Source organism: Lissotriton helveticus, chromosome 9 (genome assembly GCF_964261635.1).
Source record: "Lissotriton helveticus chromosome 9, aLisHel1.1, whole genome shotgun sequence".
NCBI lineage: Eukaryota > Metazoa > Chordata > Amphibia > Caudata > Salamandridae > Lissotriton > Lissotriton helveticus.
In genome coordinates, this window is record NC_136070.1 from 1,238,048,079 (window position 1) to 1,238,068,106 (window position 20,028).

A 20,028-nucleotide genomic window follows, 5' to 3' on the forward strand; every position below is an offset into this window, starting at 1 on the left:
ATAAAATATGATGTGCATTGTTAAAAACAAATGTGATTGAGAACATGATAGTTCCGCACCTGTGCTCCAATAGCTAACGCTGCGTTTCCTAAATATACACTGCTTACAGGGGCTCCCTGGATGCCCTTTAGAAGGATCATGGAGGTGAACTATTGTAGTTGGGAGATGTGCCATAAATAGAACTCCATTATGGCATTATGTGTGGCAGTCTGCACTTTTTATTTTTATAATCAATTTTTTTTTATCGTATTTTTTTTATAGAACTGACCAACATGCACAGTGCTCATGTGTTGGCTACAGTCACAAAAACAATATTTACCTTCAGTCGACATGATTATCATTCCAAACCATAATAATCCCACCACTTCCTCCAAATGTTCCAATACCTCCAGGGACATCCCGGGGACTCCCTGTTTTACACTGTAGTCCATAGTTGTCCACCATTCCTCCTGGGTGGGAGGGGCGAATAGTTTCCATTTTTTGGTAACGCACCTCTTCGCAATCACCGTTCCCATCAACACCATAATGTAATCCCTCTAGCACCCCCTGCAAATCCTCCAAGATACTCAGGAGCACCACCCTAGGTGAGGGTTCCACAATCCTCCCCAAAATGAGCAACGGGGTGGGAATAATCCTCCTCCAGTAGGTCTCAATCAGTGGACAGGAGCATGGGAGAAGTCCGCTCTCCCACAAGAGCAGGGCGCAATATAGGTAATTAAACTGTATGAGCCTAAGTCTCACTGAGACAACGAGGGATCTGGTGCCATTTGTTCATCCATCTAGTTGCTGTTGTCTAGGGGTCCAACCCAGCCCTCCCATTTGGTTTTCTGCTCCAGGAAGTGGTAAGGGGGGTGAATCAACAATGAGTTATTAATAATTCAGGAGATTGCCCCCTTCGGTCTTGTACTCGGGTACTTCTGAAAGGGTGCCCAGGTGCTGCGGTAGGGTATGATGAATCTGCAAATACTTCTAAACCTGTGACAGAGGAAGCCGTAACTCCGTTTGGAGGTCCTAAAAGGACCTCATGTGGTTACCCAGTCCGATGTTCCCTAGCTAGCCCAATGAGGTCCCACTTTCTAAAATCTGTCAGGTGGACACAGTGTTCCATCCAGCTGCTGTGCCACAGGGGTGTCTTCAGGATGATCTTTTGGTTCCAGCCGATCCCCCTCTAAGCTGAACACCGCACCAGGAAAGCTATTCGAATTACTTTGGGGAGTGCATATGGGAGGGCAGACCCAGGAATGTATTCTGTCTCTTGAGGGCCACCTCAAAACGAACGGCTGTGTCCTACCAACCCCCCACACAGTCAATCATTTAGCATCAGTATTTGAGATGCCCAATAGTAAAGACGCAAGTCTGCCATGCCTATCCCGCCCTCAAAGGTGGATTGTGTGCATTTGCCAAAGTAAATGCGGGCAGTTTGCATTTAGATGTTTTTCCAGCGAAACGAGTTAAGTTGCTGTTGTTGACGCCATTCTTTGATGCTGAGAACAAAACAAACAATTCTACAGCCATAAACATTTCACATGGTTTGCTGTAAGTGGGGTTGGCAATATTAACTGAATGATAACAGGCTTTGAGGGCGCTTTGCAGGTGTATTTGTTATCTTATAAATGAGATTTTTCTTCTGCTTATTTTATGAAGTGAGTTGCGGTGCAGATCTTAATTTACTTTTGCTGATTTTCATTGGTCTTCACAAGTGGCAGAGGAGTAAAACTGGCCTGCTAGGTCACAGGAAGGATCCGAATCCTATTGCCTTATATTTGGTCAGCCTTGGTTGCGGCAGAGCATTAACTTAAAGGGAAAACTGAATCACCATATAGTCTGTCCAAAGCAGGGGGAGAAAGCAGACTTGACTTAAACAGGTGTGGTCTTAGGTTTGGAGGATGATGAGAGAATGAGGGCGGGTGCATGCAGACACGTGTCGACAATCAACAGGGTTCACAGGGTGAATGTGGCAATTGAAATTATGGAACATGATGAGACTTCGATGAGCATTGAAACAGGGGCTGCAAAGCCACAGAGACTGGAGAGAAAAAGGTTTTGCGGCACTAATTCAGACAAGTTACATTGTGGAGGAAATAGAAATTGCATTATAAGGATGGAAGAGGCTTTGGTGACCAAACTACTGCAAAAAGATTGCAATACATGAAGATACCCAGCTAGCCCTGAGTTTTGCTCTTTGAACCAAAATAATGTTAACGCTGGGAGCCAAAAGAGACAAACCGGCAGAGAAGAATGCGCCTATATGCAGGATACAGTGAAAAAAGTGTCATTGTTCAAATCAGAGATAATTCAACACAGCTGAACTAAGATTAAAGAGGACGCCACGGATGGAAGGACCTGATGAACAAGCTACTTATCTTCAGTAACACCTTATGTGGTAGAGACGATATGGCCACAGATTCCTTACTGTAGAATATTCCCCAGGTGTCAGACAGGATCCAGAATTTTTGTGAGTAATCCGTTTGCAAGCTGGTACGTGGTATCGCTTGGCTATGCATGGAGTAGGCAGCTCCGGAAGGGACGTGCGCCGTGCATATATAGATGCCACCCCAGTATTCTGACCCCTGTTCATGACTTCTTTTCCGCAAAAGAAGCATGGAGCCAAACTGAGTTGAAATGACCAGCGTGCCAAAGTGAGGTCCAGTGGTGGCTGCCACAAATCTAGAGTGGTGGGGTGGAGGGTGTTAGGGGAATAATAATTGTTTTTAAAACTCACCTGTTGCTGCCGCCGACGCTGCCGGCCGCCTCAGTGCTCCTTTCCTCCTAGGAGACACTGGGGCACAAAGCACAGGCTCCCCACGCAATCCAGATGCTGCCCTCATGTTATACCAAGCATGAGAGAAGTGCCGGGATCGTCTTAAGCGGGCTGGTCTGACGCTCGCTCAAGCACTGGGAGCCTGTGACTTTTCTCCAATCGGCTAGGCACGGCTGGGTTAGAGAAATGTAAGTGCGCATGTCGGGTTGGCCATCCTAAGATCGCTGGTCAAACCGACATGCACTTACAGTGTCCATCACTCCTCCTCCCTGTCATGGCTCAGCCCGTCCAAGATTCAATTGGCTCAGCCAATCAGTGGAAAATAAAATGATAATATTGTTTTAAAATAATTTTCTTTTTTGCTGACTGACTCTGGGCGGTGGGGCGATGCTCCTGCGCCATTACGGAGGAGCAGCCCCTGGTGAGGTCCCCAAGGATCTCTGCAATGTTAAAAAATAGTTCACAGAACGGGGAGGGGTGGTAAGGAATCTACGGCTAGATAGAGTCTCTAGCAGATAAGGCATTACAGAAGGTAAATAGCTTGTCAATCTGAGACCTGTAGCTGCAGATTCCCTACCTTAGAATACATAGGGTGCAAATCCTCCATGGAGGAGGGCCTGTGACCTGTTTACACTAAAATGTCCTGGAGGACCGAACATTGAAATGCCTCTAACGCTGGACTTGACTGACTAGACCAGTACTTCTTGACCTTTTGACTTCTGTGGACCCCCACTTAATCATTACTGGAATCAGAGGACCCCTCTGAGTAATTACTGAAAGCTGGGGACACCGATGTAAGCATTTGCGATAATCTGTATATTAAAACAATACATAGAAAATACAAAAACAAGCATTCAAGAAACAAATATAAAATGATGAAATATTTTATTTAATTCACAAGTAAATTTTTTTTTTAAATCTACATTTTATTGGGACGGTTGGAGCTTTTCTAAATTGGATTAAGGCCACTCATACAATATTCTATTTGATGCTCTTGCACTGCTCCCATGAATCAATCTGAGGCTACTAACAATTTTTAGCTTCCAGTTTCAAACTCCTTCACGTTTACAGAAAGTGTTAACATTTTCAATTCTACATTTTGCTTCTTTTTTCTATACACTTTAATACATTTGAAATATTATTTAATTTTCTAGGCAGTCACGGACACCCCGATTAGGCTTCGTGGACCCCAGTGGTCCCTGGACCATAGGTTAAAAACCACTTCTCTAGACAATAGTGTTTGGCAAATGTGTGCAGTGATGCCCATGTAGCTGCCTGACAGATACTGAGAAAGGGACCTCCTCTAGCCAGCTCTGTAGTCACAGCTTTAGCTCTTGTGGAATGAGGTCTCAAGCACTCAGGGGGTTGTTTCTTTGCCATCGCATAGCAGATTTGTATATCGAGGACAATACAACTTGAGATGGTTCTCTTTTGCACTTCCTTTCCTTTCTTTGCTCCTGCAAAACCCACAAAGAGTTGACTGTCTATAGGGCTATTTTTTTGTATGATGAATGTAGAACGACAAGGCTCTTTTTGGGTCCAGGCGGTGGAATCTCTCCTTTTCTTTGGTAGGATGAAGGGGGGGCAAAGAAAGTAGGCAGTGTGATGCTCTGCATGACATGAAAGAGTGTAACCAACGTCAACAAAAAGCAGGCAAAGGTCCTATGGACCAACTTATCCGGGGTAAAAGTTGTGTACAAGGAGTGAACAGTAAGCTCTTGTATATCGCTAACCTTCCTGGCAGACGCTAGAACGACAAGTAAGACTATATTGATGGTAAGCAGTCTAAAAGGGCAACTATGTCAAATCTCCAAAGGTGAACACATGTGGGAAGTGAGAACTAAATTTAGGTCCCACTGGGGCATGAGTAAAGATGTAGGAAAAAAACAAGTCACAACAGCTTACTTGAACAATAGAAGTCTCGCATTTTCAGTAAGTATTTGCAAGTGTCGTTTCTCACCCTGGAAACGTGTATATCTGCATTTCAGAATGATCTGAGTAAATGAGTTTCCATGTTGAGAATGGGGAAAGCACACACCCCAAAACTGATTGGGTGTGTGGGAACTGCACTTACGGAGTAAAAAATAATCTCTGTTGATTTCTGTGTCAACATTCTGGAAGTGGCATTGTGAACACATTATAATTCTGCACGATAAAAATGCTTCTGTATTTGAGATCATGTGGTTGTTCAAGGCTTACAACGAAGACATGTAGTTCTTTATGAATTCTTTGCAAGAGGTACATAGTTACTCAAAAAAGAAACTGGCATGCAAGCGATAGGGAGAAACGGAACAACCCCCCCACTCACCCCCATTAATCAGTCACCCATCTATCCCAAAACAAAAAAAACTGAAGAGCATACTAATCCTCAGATGTGAAAGCTATGAATTAAAACTGAGGGAGTAAGGCATGGCGAAATACAGATGGTGCGGTTAGGTCATGCAGAAGTAATGTTATACAGAAGTAAGTCTAGGCAACAATTGCTTCGCAACATGCAACTTTCGTAAAATATACGGTACCACCCTTGTTCCCCTGGAATGTTCCTCTAAGGCGGTACTATTGCCAGGTTCAGAAACGAGGGTGTACTCTCTCAGCCGGAGTCACAAATAACCCCACAGTTACCTCTGGGATGAACAGCCATAACCGAAAGTTTAATATGTCAATAATAGATCTGATTACTTGCTCTGATCCCTCAAACCTTTGTTTCTCACATATATATTTCTTTTAAATCAAAAAAAGTCTACACTAACAATCCTCCATGTGTCACTTTTTAAGTGCTAAGCATCCGGCGTCCTACTTCAGAAAATAAAGAATAACTTGCAAGTCATGCAACATCTTTCTTCACAAAACTGGCAAGCAAAGCCCCATTGTACAGCTACGCAACGCTAACATCCTCACTGAACTACATTTTGTTTTCACACCTAACTTAAAAATGCCAGCATCCTCCTCAATACCTTCCAGTCTGCCAGCTGCCATTTCTCCAAACCATAAAGCACGAGTTCACCAACAACATTTGCTACGCTGACCCATCCTCGCATAGTTCATCCTTCGTTCAATCTCTCCGATTGGCTGCTGCATTCCCTCAACACCACCCACAAACTCATCATGATTGCCTTCAAAGACCTTCATTTTGCCGTCTGCGGCTAAATATTTTTCTAATTAAGCCCTTCCCTCTGTAGTTGTTTTTCTACTGTACATCCGTCCATTTTGTATGGTCCTCCCATGTCGGTCCTCAGCCTACAGTCACTAGGGCCATTACGCCCACTTGTCCAGAACAGTCTGACACTCGCTATCAATCGGGACCTGCCATTTACCACTTCCCTTTAATTCACTTCTTAATACCCATTACTTATGCAAAGCATTTCCCCTCCAGCACTACACTCCTTTTCTACCTCCACCACTTCCTCATAGTTACTTGACCCCTCCCCAGCACACCATGCCCTCCCTGTACCCCACCCCACAATACACACAGCAGTTTCAAAATAATACATTTACAGACAATATATGTATATCCAAGACGGCTCCATTTAAAAAGTTAAATTGATTCTCCGTACAAAATTCACTTGATCTATTTGATGTAGGATGGTAGATATGTGCAATGTTGGAACAGTCACCATCTGTTTCACCTATTATAAGCAATATTATGTTCGTATGTATATGCCTATGTCTCCTCTGTCTGTTTCCCCTTTTTCCTGTATATGTTGTAAAGCACTCTGATACCCGCAAGGGTCTGGTCCACGCTATATAAAACCTTCAAAATAAAATAAATAAAAATTAAATTTGACCACAGAGCTGCAAGAACTGTTTCCCCCAACACGTACAGAGTTGGTAGACGTTACAAACCGATCTGAAGCTAGGAGCTGCTTTCTTTCAATTTTAATATTAACTTTTCAAAACAAAGGATACAAGTACTTACCAAAGGCGAGGCCAAGTATTATTACACTGAGTTCAATGGCCAGAAGGAAGAACCTGGTTATTTCCCATAGAATCTGGAAGCAAAAAAAAAGAAAAAAGAAAATGATGGATAAAAGGACAGCACTGTCAAACATCTTCAGTCTTGGGGTTATTACTCATGGTTTAATAAGAAGCCAAATGATGACGTAGACCAGAGCACGGATCTGAGACGGATCACTGATCAATTTCTAAGAGACACAGATCACACAATTGATCTTTCAACATATGTGTTAAGAACTTTCTTGTAAATCAACCATCCATCAATGCAGATCTTTATGTGGGGGCAGGGGAAAGGCTTGTCTTTGAAGAAAGTACGTGCTGAAGCGGAAGCATGGCTCCTCGTTCTGGGTACCGGCTGGAGGGCTAAGTCCAATAAACTAAGCCAGTTCATGGTGTGGGAAACATTACAGCTCCTGCAGATAGACTTCCTGTTGGTTATCGGGGTGTTATGAGCTGCAAATCACAGTAACTGCAACTCCCCCCTCGGTTGCTCGCAGATCCAGGATGGCCGTGGACCATCTGTGGCTCGCGGAGCGTGAGAGTAGGGCAGACTGGTGATGGTAGCCTGTATTGGCTAACTGGCTTTTGGACTTCATAAGGCGCAGACACTACATTAATAACTTACTGTTAGGCTGAGACTGGTAACATGGGGACAAGGTGGAGGTGATGCTTTTGAGGACTGCAATGACAGGATTGTGCTGCTGTTTCACACCATTGATATCCATAGGGATTTTAAACTGTGCCAGGAAACATATATTTTGGGAACTGACATGACAGTTTTATGGTGCTGTTGGAGCAGAGCAACATCACAAAATAAAATGATAAACGGAGTGCTGAAACTGTTCAAACAACCCCTGTCACAGATCCATCGTCATGTATGGCCAAAGGCACACCTGTTTTTTCCGGTGGGAACAACGTTGATAAAAACAAAGTCAGGAGCAGAGCTCTGGATCCGTATTGGAAGGCGCAGAAAGAAAGGAACTGGTGTAAGAGTGTATGGGTGGTGTGTTTATATGCGACTCTGCTCTGCCACGTATGAGGTGGTATGAACATAAAACCAAACAATGCCACCAAGCAGTGCGCAATAGAACTGCTACAAAATGCTCTGGATCGAGTCTGGTGCCTGGGGGAATCTTCTTAGGGGATGAATCTGGGGTTAGAAGTAACCATCAGAAACTTCTATTGTAAGAGGTATCCACTGAGTATTGCTTTCTGCAATGTTAGATAGAGGTCTGCTGTATATGGCACGCATGGTAGAGGGAGGCAATTCCTTCCATATCCAATCAATAACAGAGTCAATCACTGCAGTCTTTCTGATAGGCAGATAAACAGGAAGTGGGTGTGGCTCTTAAATATGCATATATGAGGGGCAGTGATTAAACACATGGAGGCACACTCATCAAATTGTGTGAAGTGACAAAAATGTTTCCAGGGAAGCTTTCTTTGGTGCTCCCTGTGGCTCAGACAGTTCCCCAACCGTTAGGAGAAGGTGAGAGCAGAATGTCAGGGTACTTTGCTTCTGAGTTGTGTTCTTCCTTGTCCCCGATGGCGACTGCCTGGATTTTTTGCCATTGATTCTTATGCCCCTCGCAGTGCCCATATGACTGTCGGTCAACGGGACTTGCTGCAGACACATTTTAACTTCAGGCATTACTATGGGGCTTCTGATCAGCGCCAGCCATCTGGATCGAACACCGTACTTAGGTTTAATGTAGGTACCCTCACCCAAAGTGTATCATGATTTGAGGTTTGTAAGTTGCAAGGGAGAAGTTCACAACTCTGTTAGTTCATATTTTGGGGAATGGCTCGGTTAGGATCAGAGCATCAATGCAAGTGTGGGGAAGCCTTCCCGGCAATTTGTTCATTCAACACAAGATTCTTGTTGCTGGTGTTTGGTGACCAATACAACTGGTGTATTTGAACCCAGAGAGAAGATAAAATATGATGAACCTTAGTGTGCGACTTAGTGGAGCTGCCGTTGAGTCAACCCTGACTTGGACCACCATCAGGTGCACCCCAAAGGAACAACCTGAGCAAGACAGTGGATAAATCTCAGTTTTTACAGGATTTCGCCAGCGCGGGTGAAGAGTCACTGCGCGTAGGCAGAACGTCAAATGCCTGGTGCTCTGTCCTCAACCACTGACAAAATGCAAGAGTGGGGTGTTGAGTGTGTTAGCACGCCCATTAATGAACAGTGCAAGAATAGAGCCGCAGACTCCCAAGCACAAAATCAAAAATACTGCCAAGATTATTTAATATTTCGTTCTACAGAAGACCTCTGTCCTCAACCACTGACATAATGCAAGAGTGGAGCGTGAGTGCGTGAGCACGCCCACTAATGTACAGTGCAGGAATAGTGCTAGTGCTACAGGCTACCTCCAAGCACAAAATCAAAAATACTGCCAAGATTATTTAATCTTAGGTTCTACGGAAGACCTCTGTCCTCAACCACTGACATAATGCAAGAGTGGAGAGTGAGTGCGTAAGCACGCCCACTACTGTACAGTGCAAGAACAGAGCCTCAGGCTCCAAGCAGTAAATAAAAAATACTGCCAACATTATTTAATCTTTGGTTCGACAGAATATAGCAACAAGGTGCTGATCAGGCAGTTAATTCGAACAAATAAAGCTCCTGTCACTCATTTTCCCCCCTCTGGACCTGCCAGTCACTGCAAGTGACAAACAGCAGACATTTCTTGTTAGTTGAAGCGCCTTGAGGCTTTGCACTTACCTTGTCAGTCACTGTGGCGGCGCTGGAAGCACTCACTGTCATAGACACAATGGCTCGAGCTATTCCGATCGCAGCAACAACAAACACCTGAAAAACCAACCAGAGAGACACCGCTTTTATATTACCCACGAGAGACCACAGAATGTCATTCCAAGTAATCATTATGTATTCTGCTATTCAGTACAGACATAACTGAAAGTATACTGATGGAGATCAAAATATAAACAAAATACTAAAGCTGAAATAGCAATGTGGCGCAAAACGCTCCACTCTGAAGATGAGCAAATAAGCGACTTCAACTTATGCCTAGAGTCAACACACACACACCACACACACTTACTTTATTTACTTGTCATGTCATGTGGACTGAGTGGGGAACTGAACCAGGAAGTCATCGCCCTGGTTATCTCTTGCACAGTCAGCATATTACACTCCTTGGTGATCAGCTGACAGCAGCCAGGTCACCGATTTATTTACATTCACTTACAAGCCAGGAAGTTTGGGGCGTGGTGCACCAGGGGGTGGTGGACTGCAGCAAAGCTGCAAAGTGCAGCTGAAATGTGCAACTACTCAGTTGCAACAGTCGATTCAGAAGCCAGAGTAACATAATCCAGCGAAGATTCAACCCCTGCACGTTGCACCGTCTGCTCTCTAAGATTCAGTTTCTCTTCCTCTGCGGTGATAACTTTAGTCCCCCATTCTGTGAGCTGCAAAGCACTAGATAAGAGTATTTTTTCATACTCCCATAATTCCACTCGGAGGTTCTGGTGACATTATCATGAACCATAAGGTTGAAGGCTAGATTCATTAACCTTTCCTGGGAGACTGTTGGTTGAAATACATATTTCACAGGCAAAAAGTCACTCCTGTGAACTACTTCTTTATATTCAAGAGCATGGTCTGATCGTGCAATAACAACAACTAATCGTACCAGGTACAATTATGTAGGAAATGTGTTGTGCATAATTGAGCCATTTGCGGGCTAAAGAAATGCACATTTGTGGTGGTGTTGATTTTTTCAGCATCTTACAGTGATGCTCTCTGCAGGTCATCATAGAAAAGCAGGTATAGTCGGTGCCCCCCTCTGAACCAGGGATGCTACCATGGCTTGTACCAACCCCATGGCTCCAGCAGCACTCCTCCTAAGAAGGCATTTTATTGATTTGGATTAAAAGCAAGTTTTGCTGCTGATCGGGTTCCATGTTACTGGACACAAAATACAACCTGAACACTGCAGAAATAAAAGTGAGATATGTTTGCCCAGGTGTGTGTAGTCTGGCCAACGTGACCTAGAAGATTAGGGAGGCCTACTCCCAGTACCCCCCCCCCCCCCCATGCTTGAATGCCAGATAACCACTCAGGCGAAAGTTTAAGTAATTTTTCCTGCAAGTCAGAGCTAGCCAAAGAAACTCTTTTTTTTTTTGTAACACAACAAAAGAAACTCTTAAAGGGAAATTTTCAGTATGCATTTTTTAAAATGAATAAAAAGAAAAATATGAGCAAGGGAAGGCCAGGGTCTGCTGATACCAAGGCTGCGTCACCTTCATCTCACTTCTAGTCTCCTTCTTCCACCACCCCACACTTCTGTCCCTATCGCTCTCTTCTGGGTTCTTTTCATCCCTCCTTTCACCCTTTGCCGCTGTTTTCCCTATCCTTTTATTTCTCCTGTTTCTCTATCTCTTGCTCAAAGTTTGATAATGTAATAAGTCATGTCCCCAAAAATAAGTGCAAATGGCCATCACCAGTTTCCACCGGCACAAATTAAGCGCTGCTCGTCCTACAACACTGAGGAGAATTTCTTTCAATTAGGAGCAGAAAAGGTTTCGTCCACGACTTGTACTTACTAAAATGTAGAATGTTGTAAAGATAGGACTGGAATTGGCCCGGATTTTCGCTCTAGCTGAAGGCAGTTTCCAGAGCAGGAACGCAAAGAAGAGCACATTGGGGATCAAGAGCGAAAGGTCCCAATATCGGACTCTGCAAAAAGAAAAAATGAGTTTCAGGTTTTCAAGACCAGAAGTTTTATTTCCCCCAAAATACAACATCAGCATTTGATCTGTCGTTGACTTTAGACAAACTGGTGGGCCATTGTGTACCAATACTTTATCACTCAGAAGTGAAAATGCAAACATAAAAGCAGAAATGGCAGAGGGCCTGGAAAAGCAAGCAGTCCCAACAAATGCTCTACAGCATTCATTTAAGTAAAAGGGGAGTGAGAAAGGAGCAGGAGTTAAAAAGGAGCCAAGTTAGATTCAGTCTTAGTTAAGAGAATTGATTGTGATTAAAACTTGGTGGAAGACAAATCAGGCCTCACTGCAGTTGCTCCAAATGACGACTCTCTGGCTTCATGAGAGCCAGGAAACTGTCAGGGTTAAGATTCAACTTTCCCCATAGCGTGATCCCACTGGGCGCCTAATCACAGACCCAAAAGGAACGTAACATTTTTTGAAGAGATCTCCGGGTCTACAGCTCACTGCGAGTTAGTAGGGTAAGTGTTCCAACCACAAAACTCACCTTCCTATGATCGCCATCGCAAAAAGAGGAGGAAGGGCCTGCCTCATAGCAAGGCTCTGAGTAACGACCATTGGCAACGCCAATAGGTCTCACCTATGCAAGAGCGATTGGCTTTGACTACGTGTTTTAGCCATGTTGCACACCGGCGTGGCTGCTGATCAGCCTGACTAAACGTTAGTGCTGTAGAAGAGACCGGCATGGTGTCGGAGTGGAGTGGAAAACAGTAGAGTAGAGTGACGAAGAGTGGAGTAGTGTGGAGTGGAGGGTTGTGGAGTGCTGTATAGTGGAGTGAATTGAAGTGGAGTGGAGTGGAGTAGAGTGCAGTAGAGTGTCCCAGAATGGAGTGGAGTAGAGTAGAGTGGATTGTCGTAGAGTGCAGTGTCATAGAGTGGAGTGCAGTAAAGTGGAGTGGGATTCAGCGGAGTGGAGTGTCGTAGAGTGGAGCAGTGTGGCACAGACCTGAGTAGTGTGGAGTGCCGTGGAGTGGGATAGAGTGGAGTGTCGTAGAGTAGAGTTGAGTGTCGTATCATAGAGTGGAGTAAAGTGTCCCAGAGTGGAGTAGTGTGGCATAGGGTGGAGGGGCATGGAGGGGTGTAGGGTGGAGGGGTGTGGAGTCAAGTGCCATATAGTGGCGGAGTGAAGGGGGGTTTCTGTGTAGTGTCAGAGTGGCATAGCGCAGAGTGGAGTAAAGTGTTGTAACGTGTTATACAGTGGAGTGGCTTAGCGTAGAGTGGAGTAAAGGGTCAGAGTGGAGTGGTGTGGCCAGAAGTGAAGTAGTGTAGAGAGGCACAGAGTATTGTAGAGTGGCATAGAGTGTTGTAAATTGTAGTGGGATAGAGTGAAGTGGCACAGGGTGCAATGGCGCTGAGTGAAGTAAAGTGGCGCAGAGTAGAGTAGCGCAGAGTGGATTCGAATCGCTTAATAATAATAATAATAATAATAATAATAAGGGAGCTTATAAAGCGCCTGGTTACGCCAAAAGGCGTGTCCCCGTGCTGCTTAGAGTGGATTCGAATCGTTTAGAGTGGATTCGAATCGCGTAGAGTGGATTCGAATCGTGTAGAGTGGATTCGAATCGCGTAGAGTGGATTCGAATCGCATAGAGTGGATTCGAATCGCGTAGAGTGGATTCGAATCGCGTAGAGTGGATTCGAATCGCGTAGAGTGGATTTGAATCGCGTAGAGTGGAGTAGAAAAGCATAGAGTGGAGTAGAAAAGCATAGAGTGGAGTAGAAACCCATAGAGTGGAGTAGAAACCCATAGAGTGGAGTAGAAACCCAAAGAGTGGGGTAGAAACCCACAGAGTGGAGTAGAAACCCACAGAGTGGAGTAGAAACCCACAGAGTGGAGTGGATTCGAATCGCGTAGAGTGGATTCGAAACGCGTAGAGTGGATTCGAAACGCGTAGAGTGGATTCGAAACGCGTAGAGTGGATTCGAAACGCGTAGAGTAGAAACGCGTAGAGTGGAGTAGAAACGCGTAGAGTGGAGTAGAAACCCATAGAGTGGAGTAGAAACCCATAGAGTGGAGTAGAAACCCATAGAGTGGAGTAGAAACCCACAGAGTGGAGTAGAAACCCACGGAGTGGAGTAGAAACCCACGGAGTGGAGTGGATTCGAATCGCGTAGAGTGGATTCGAAACGCGTAGAGTGGATTCGAAATGCGTAGAGTAGAAACGCGTAGAGTGGAGTAGAAACGCGTAGAGTGGAGTAGAAAAGCATAGAGTGGAGTAGAAACACACAGAGTGGAGTAGAAACCCACAGAGTGGAGTAGAAACCCACGGAGAGGATTCGAATCGCGTAGAGTGGATTCGAAACGCGTAGAGTGGATTCGAAACGCGTAGAGTAGAGTAGAAACCCATAGAGTGGAGTAGAAACCCATAGAGTGGAGTAGAAACCCACAGAGTGGAGTAGAAACCCACAGAGTGGAGTAGAAACCCACAGAGAGGAGTAGAAACCCATAGAGTGGAGTAGAAACCCATAGAGTGGAGTAGAAACGCATAGAGTGGAGTAGAGTAGAAACGCATACAGTGGAGTTGAGTGGAGTAGCGTACAGTGTTGTAAAGTGAAGTGGAGTGGCTTAGAGTGGAGTAGAGTGGAGAGAGTGTAGGGGCATAGAGTGTCATTGAGTGGAGTAGAGTGGAGTGGCATAGAGTGGAATATGCATAGTGTGGTAGTGGATTCGAAACGCGTAGAGTGGATTCAAAACGCGTAGAGTGGATTCGAAACGCGTAGAGTGGATTCGAAACGCGTAGAGTAGAAACGCGTAGAGTGGAGTAGAAACGCGTAGAGTGGAGTAGAAACCCATAGAGTGGAGTAGAAACCCATAGAGTGGAGTAGAAACCCATAGAGTGGAGTAGAAACCCACAGAGTGGAGTAGAAACCCACAGAGTGGAGTAGAAACCCACGGAGTGGAGTGGATTCGAATCGCGTAGAGTGGATTCGAAACGCGTAGAGTGGATTCGAAACGCGTAGAGTAGAAACGCGTAGAGTGGAGTAGAAACGCGTAGAGTGGAGTAGAAACGCGTAGAGTGGAGTAGAAAAGCATAGAGTGGAGTAGAAACCCATAGAGTGGAGTAGAAACACACAGAGTGGAGTAGAAACCCACAGAGTGGAGTAGAAACCCACGGAGTGGATTCGAATCGCGTAGAGTGGATTCGAAACGCATAGAGTGGATTCGAAACGCGTAGAGTAGAGTAGAAACGCATAGAGTGGAGTAGAAACCCATAGAGTGGAGTAGAAACCCACAGAGTGGAGTAGAAACCCACAGAGTGGAGTAGAAACCCACAGAGTGGAGTAGAAACCCACAGAGTGGAGTAGAAACCCACAGAGAGGAGTAGAAACCCATAGAGTGGAGTAGAAACCCATAGAGTGGAGTAGAAACGCATAGAGTGGAGTAGAGTAGAAACGCATACAGTGGAGTTGAGTGGAGTAGCGTACAGTGTTGTAAAGTGAAGTGGAGTGGCTTAGAGTGGAGTAGAGTGGAGAGAGTGTAGGGGCATAGAGTGGCATTGAGTGGAGTAGAGTGGAGTGGCATAGAGTGGAGTATGCATAGTGTGGTAGTGAACTGCCATTACTGGCAATATATTTTCAATTGAAATGACCATTACATTTGCACAGATATACAGTTTTACTGATAAAACTATGCAGTGTACAAACGATAATGTGTGGAAATGGCATCACCTTGTGAATAGATTTATTTTGATCCTAGTAAAATATTGGTTTTCATTACACCAGATTTACAACTAAATGTGCTTTATTGGGGCTTTCCTAATTCTGATATATTCTGAAATATTTGCACAGTTCATTTACAGGCATTTAAATTTTGTTGTGTGCTAAAAAAAAAAAAAAAGCCTTTCCTTTCACAGCCCCAGATTGTCAGATATGTCCTCTCACTTTGAAGTCAGAGAAAGAAAAATAAGCACCAAGCTCCCTGGAAGACATAACCTGACATTTGACTTCTGTTTTTGAACGCACAGAAAATGTGAACAACAACATTTAACTCCGCACACGCCCACCGTGACGTCGGACGCATGGAAGGGGTTAAAGGCCTATTTATGGAAAGCGAGCACTCATGGAAGAATACATAAATAGGTTACGCTCCTCGAGAGGGACAAAGACAAGCTGGAAGCCTACAACAAAGGCAGAAAATAAAAAGCAAGCAAATGTGAGTTACAAACCAAACAGCCAAAGGTAATCAATGGACAGAATGCACTCCTTGGTTACTTTCAGAATGTCCCCAAGAGGTCTTTAGCAACCAGAAAGCTACACTGTTTGGTAGACTTCGAACTAAAAAGCATCCCTAGACAAGACAAGCTAGTTAGATTACAAGTAACAAATGTAAACAGTACAGAAATAACCACAGACAAAGTAATCAGATTAAGACATTTTGAGCGAAGCTCATGTACTACATTAATGGACCAGAAAAGACACCTCCTGGTCACAAAGATTTAAAAGCGGAGAAGTTTCACATTTGTCTATGCCTCTCTTCACTTAATGTGAGATTGAGACAAATATACAACATTTTCTCAACCCTGTTTGCTGCTGGACGACTATGCTGGTTGCTAGCCTGGAGCAGAACACATAGACCTCTTTAGGATCACAAATTAAATGCTGCATATGTCCTGTGCTGCAAATGTCCACTGCACTCTTGAGCAAGTGGTGGGTTTATAAAATGAAATCAGTTACTTACCTGTAACTACACTATGTATTGAAATACTGGAAGTTTGGAGATTGGCTTCAAAATGAAAGGAAATGGCAGTTTCACATCTGGTGTGTGCCATAGCGTGGTTGCTGAACGTTTTTGAAGGCAGGTACCCCAATCTTCCAAGGAGACATCTGTAGGATAAATATAACCGATTGCTGGAGAATTAAGGTTAGACTCCCACTGATGTTGACTGTCAAGCCACCATCATACAGATGACCCGACTTGAGCTGTTAAACTTGTCCACGAAGGAGCCTTGAGACTGCATCCAGTTTTGCACCTAATTTAACATGCAGAGGACTTTTATGAAGCCACCAGTTGGGTATCAATGGTACACATGCAGGCATTGCCTATAGTAGAGACTTATAAACCTGTATTATTGTTTATTTCGTTCTCTGACAAATTGTGGACGCGTTTAGCAGGTGTCGCACTGATCTGAAGGCTACAGCAACACTTTTCTGGTGACAAGAATGGTTCATTGCAACAGAGCAAAATACTCTTGTCACCCTGACAGAGAATCACCATACTCCAAATTTAGAGCTGTGCGCTACCCTAGCGGACATCTTACATTGGCAGAAACTGCTGTCACGCCAATTCCAGTCAGTGTATTTAAAATATGCCTTACAGCTTTATCAACATGATGGTGCCGTTATGTTTTTATTTAAAAAAATTCTTTCTTTTCAAAAACCAAATCCCATAGCGGGGTTTTCTTTATAAAAATAAACTAATGACCCTCTCACCATGGGACCTTTTTCCCATGCTGATAATGGGTATGGTCATTCAAAGTTTTTTTTTCTTACTGCTACGATTTTGATTGTGGTATGTGAAAGTAAAACTGGTCATTTGACCGCCCCCTTTAAATCAGAAATGGCCAAACCTCCGATGGTCCTTGCTGCGTTGGGCCATTGGAGGAGTATGTCGGCGACGGAGACAGAGGATTCTTCGTCGCTGACTTACTGAAGGTCCACCTGTCCATAAATCAGACGTACAAGCATTCACTTTGTCAGAGAGGGTATTCTATTGCGTTTGTGATGGAGTATCCTCTCTGCCAAATTCTAAATCATGGCCTAAGTGTGCTTTCCTGTCACACACTCCTTTGTCACAGCAGAAGGCTGTCCTCTCACCATAATATGTTTTAAATCGTACATCCAAAGGCCCTTCCAAGCAGAGTACTCTCTTCTCTTAGACACTTCTCTGACTCATCTTAACTTACAATCTTGAGAGCTGTCTGCTCCCTCCAGTACTAAACTAACTTTCCGTGTTCCAACTTTTGGATACATTTCATGTTACACTGCCTTGTGAAAATTTAAACATTTGAATACAGACAGTAAACAAGGCAGTGATTGAGTCAGCAGGGCCATCTTATAAAATCCACATTTACACTTAAATACCTTTTAAAATTGTAGTCTATGCTATGTGAAGGCAGATGGCCCGGGGTTTAAAACGTTTACACATAATCACCGTATGATTGCTGGGAAATCTGCAGGGCTGCATTCCAAGTGAATCATGGAATTGGTACAAAAGTCAGGCAAATTCTAGAGATTGTCATTTTATAATGTTATGTTTATCTACACTAACTATTTACCTTTCAAAAAAGTAGTGGGGTTGTTTTGCCTATAACACATTGTATTGCAGCACTCTGTCTCACAAAGGAATCCATATCTAGCCTTTGTAAATAGGCTTAATTTGGAAGAGGGCTTACCCGACTGCTGTATCCTCCCTTCCACTGCATCAGATCTAGAATAGTCTAAAAATCAGGAAAACTATATCATAAAAGGATGTTAATCCAACCTCCCATGACTTGTGCTGACATCACAGCAGTACGCCAGATTACTATCTTTGTACCATTACATTGCTGAGCTCTTTCTTACACAGGTTAGTTTGGAGAGGGCTTATGAGTGCAGCTCACATTTAGTCCGCCGTGTGTGTGAAGAGCAGGTTTTTGTGTTTGAACACAGAAAAAGTGATGGGAGGAATGCTGCAATAAGTCGAACTACTGACAATTGCGCGGGGTAGCATTGCAACCCATTGTTCTTTTGCCTAACATACCAACTCCGATTAGACCCAGCCATATGCAAATCAGTCTTGGTCCTGCTCCAGTAGGAACATTCCTGTGTTTGGGCAGACAGTAGAAATGCCCAACAGGCCAGTGATCCCTCATATCATATTCATCCAGCTACTGAGGGTTCAGGGTGACCCATAAGATAACTGGGTTAAGCACTTACTGCAGATCAGTGGCGTAGCTTGGGGATCCTGTTTTTGGTGGTGGCAGAGGGTAGTAAGTCATGTCTGTCTATTACCACCCTCCCCCCATAAACAAGTTGGCCACCAGCCCACCCTTACCTGCACCGGGTGGCAAATTTAGGGTTCGCCCCGGGTGGCAGTAGATCTAGCTAAGCCACTGCTGCAAAGGGTCAGTGTGTAACTTGCATTTATAGGTTCAAACCCCAGGAATGCATATTTGGCCTTTGTTTTCTGTAAATGTTCAGGGTCAGTAAATTAATTGCCATCGGAATAGATGAAGTTAATACCTATTATTTATATAGTGTTATGAAATGGCCATGCAGAAGATGTACAACATTGGCCAGCTCTTCAACAGTGATCCTTTCATCTGTAGTATGTCAGTCAGAAAACTGATCACAAAAACTTTATGCATAGCTAGAATGGTGACTACCAAAATATTATGAAAGTTAGTACATTTGCAAGTATTGATTTACTATTCTTGCGTGCTGTGAAGATATATATAAATCATCAAGATAGCATATTTATGGAGTTAAGTATAATAATCCTAGGCTTGCCTATGTATACTTACCATCGCAATATTTTGGTTGTCGATATTTTTTGTAGCATGAGATTTAAAACTTGGTTTTCAAGTAGTATACTTCCTCTGAAATCCTCCACAACAAAACTACCATCAATCAAGACTGCTTGCTATCATCTATCTAAAGTTTGTGGAGTCCTCTCCCTGCTCCGCTACATTTTAAATTCAAAATAGAGGGGTTGGCCTAACGGCTAAGGAGCTCGACCTCGGACCTGGGGATCTGGGTTCGAGTCTCGGTAACGACGCCAATAACCCCCTGTGATTCTGGGCAAATCACTTAATCTCCCCGTGCCTAAAAAAAAATAAAAAAATAAAAAAATTAAAGTGTGTCCTCATGTAACGTAACTGGTTCTATGTAAAGCGCTCTGATAACTGATTCGGTTCGGTTCTAGTTCGCGCTATATAAAACTCCACAAATAAATAAAAATAAATTAACACAAATGGCTGGAGAAGGAGAGAAAGAGAGGATTTTAATTTCAGTTTGAGAAAGAGCTGTAAGTTAACGGTGGTGCAAAGGGCAGGTCTTCTCTTAGGCTCAGGTTGATGCTTTTTAGCCAGTAGATATGACATGAAGCCTTCTAATTCCACCACCAGATCTAGACTGTTTAATCTAGACTGTTTACTGGGGATGGAGCAGACTGAAGAAAACTTCAGCTCTTAGATGAAAAAAAGGAAAGAGCAAAAAGCCTTTGAGAATTCCAGGCAGATAAAATCAACAGTTGGGATACCCAGCTGAAGGCAGGAAGGAAAAATCCAAGGAATAAAGCAGGAATCACTGGACACCTACTGGAGTGACAACAAGCACAAGTGCAACATTATGAAGCACCACACACGCTTATCAGTCTCATTTCATATGCTCAGAGAGATCTGACCTTCAAAGAGAAGTGAACAATAACAGTAAGTAAGTCTCCATGATGGTTTGGAAACTAAGAAAGTCAATAACCTGAAATAATATTTGCCACTGGAGTACCTGGGAAGGATTACAAAGACAGATAGATAGATAGATATTTTGCTTAGATTTGGGGATTTGTTTGAGAGACTCCT

General features: G+C 43.8%; 1 protein-coding gene across 4 annotated transcripts in view; it reads right to left on the bottom strand.

The window, feature by feature from the left end:
- TPRA1 (transmembrane protein adipocyte associated 1) overlaps positions 1-20,028 on the bottom strand; it is a 128,427-nt gene that overhangs the window by 26,540 nt on the left and 81,859 nt on the right. For all 4 annotated transcript variants that reach the window (XM_078661732.1, XM_078661733.1, XM_078661731.1 and 1 more), the window contains exons 3-5: positions 11,291-11,423; positions 9,447-9,533; positions 6,678-6,750 (exon numbers count right to left, since the gene is read on the bottom strand). In XM_078661732.1, coding sequence (XP_078517858.1) covers positions 6,678-6,750; positions 9,447-9,533; positions 11,291-11,423 — 293 coding nt within the window. The remainder of the gene's footprint in view (positions 1-6,677; positions 6,751-9,446; positions 9,534-11,290; positions 11,424-20,028) is intronic.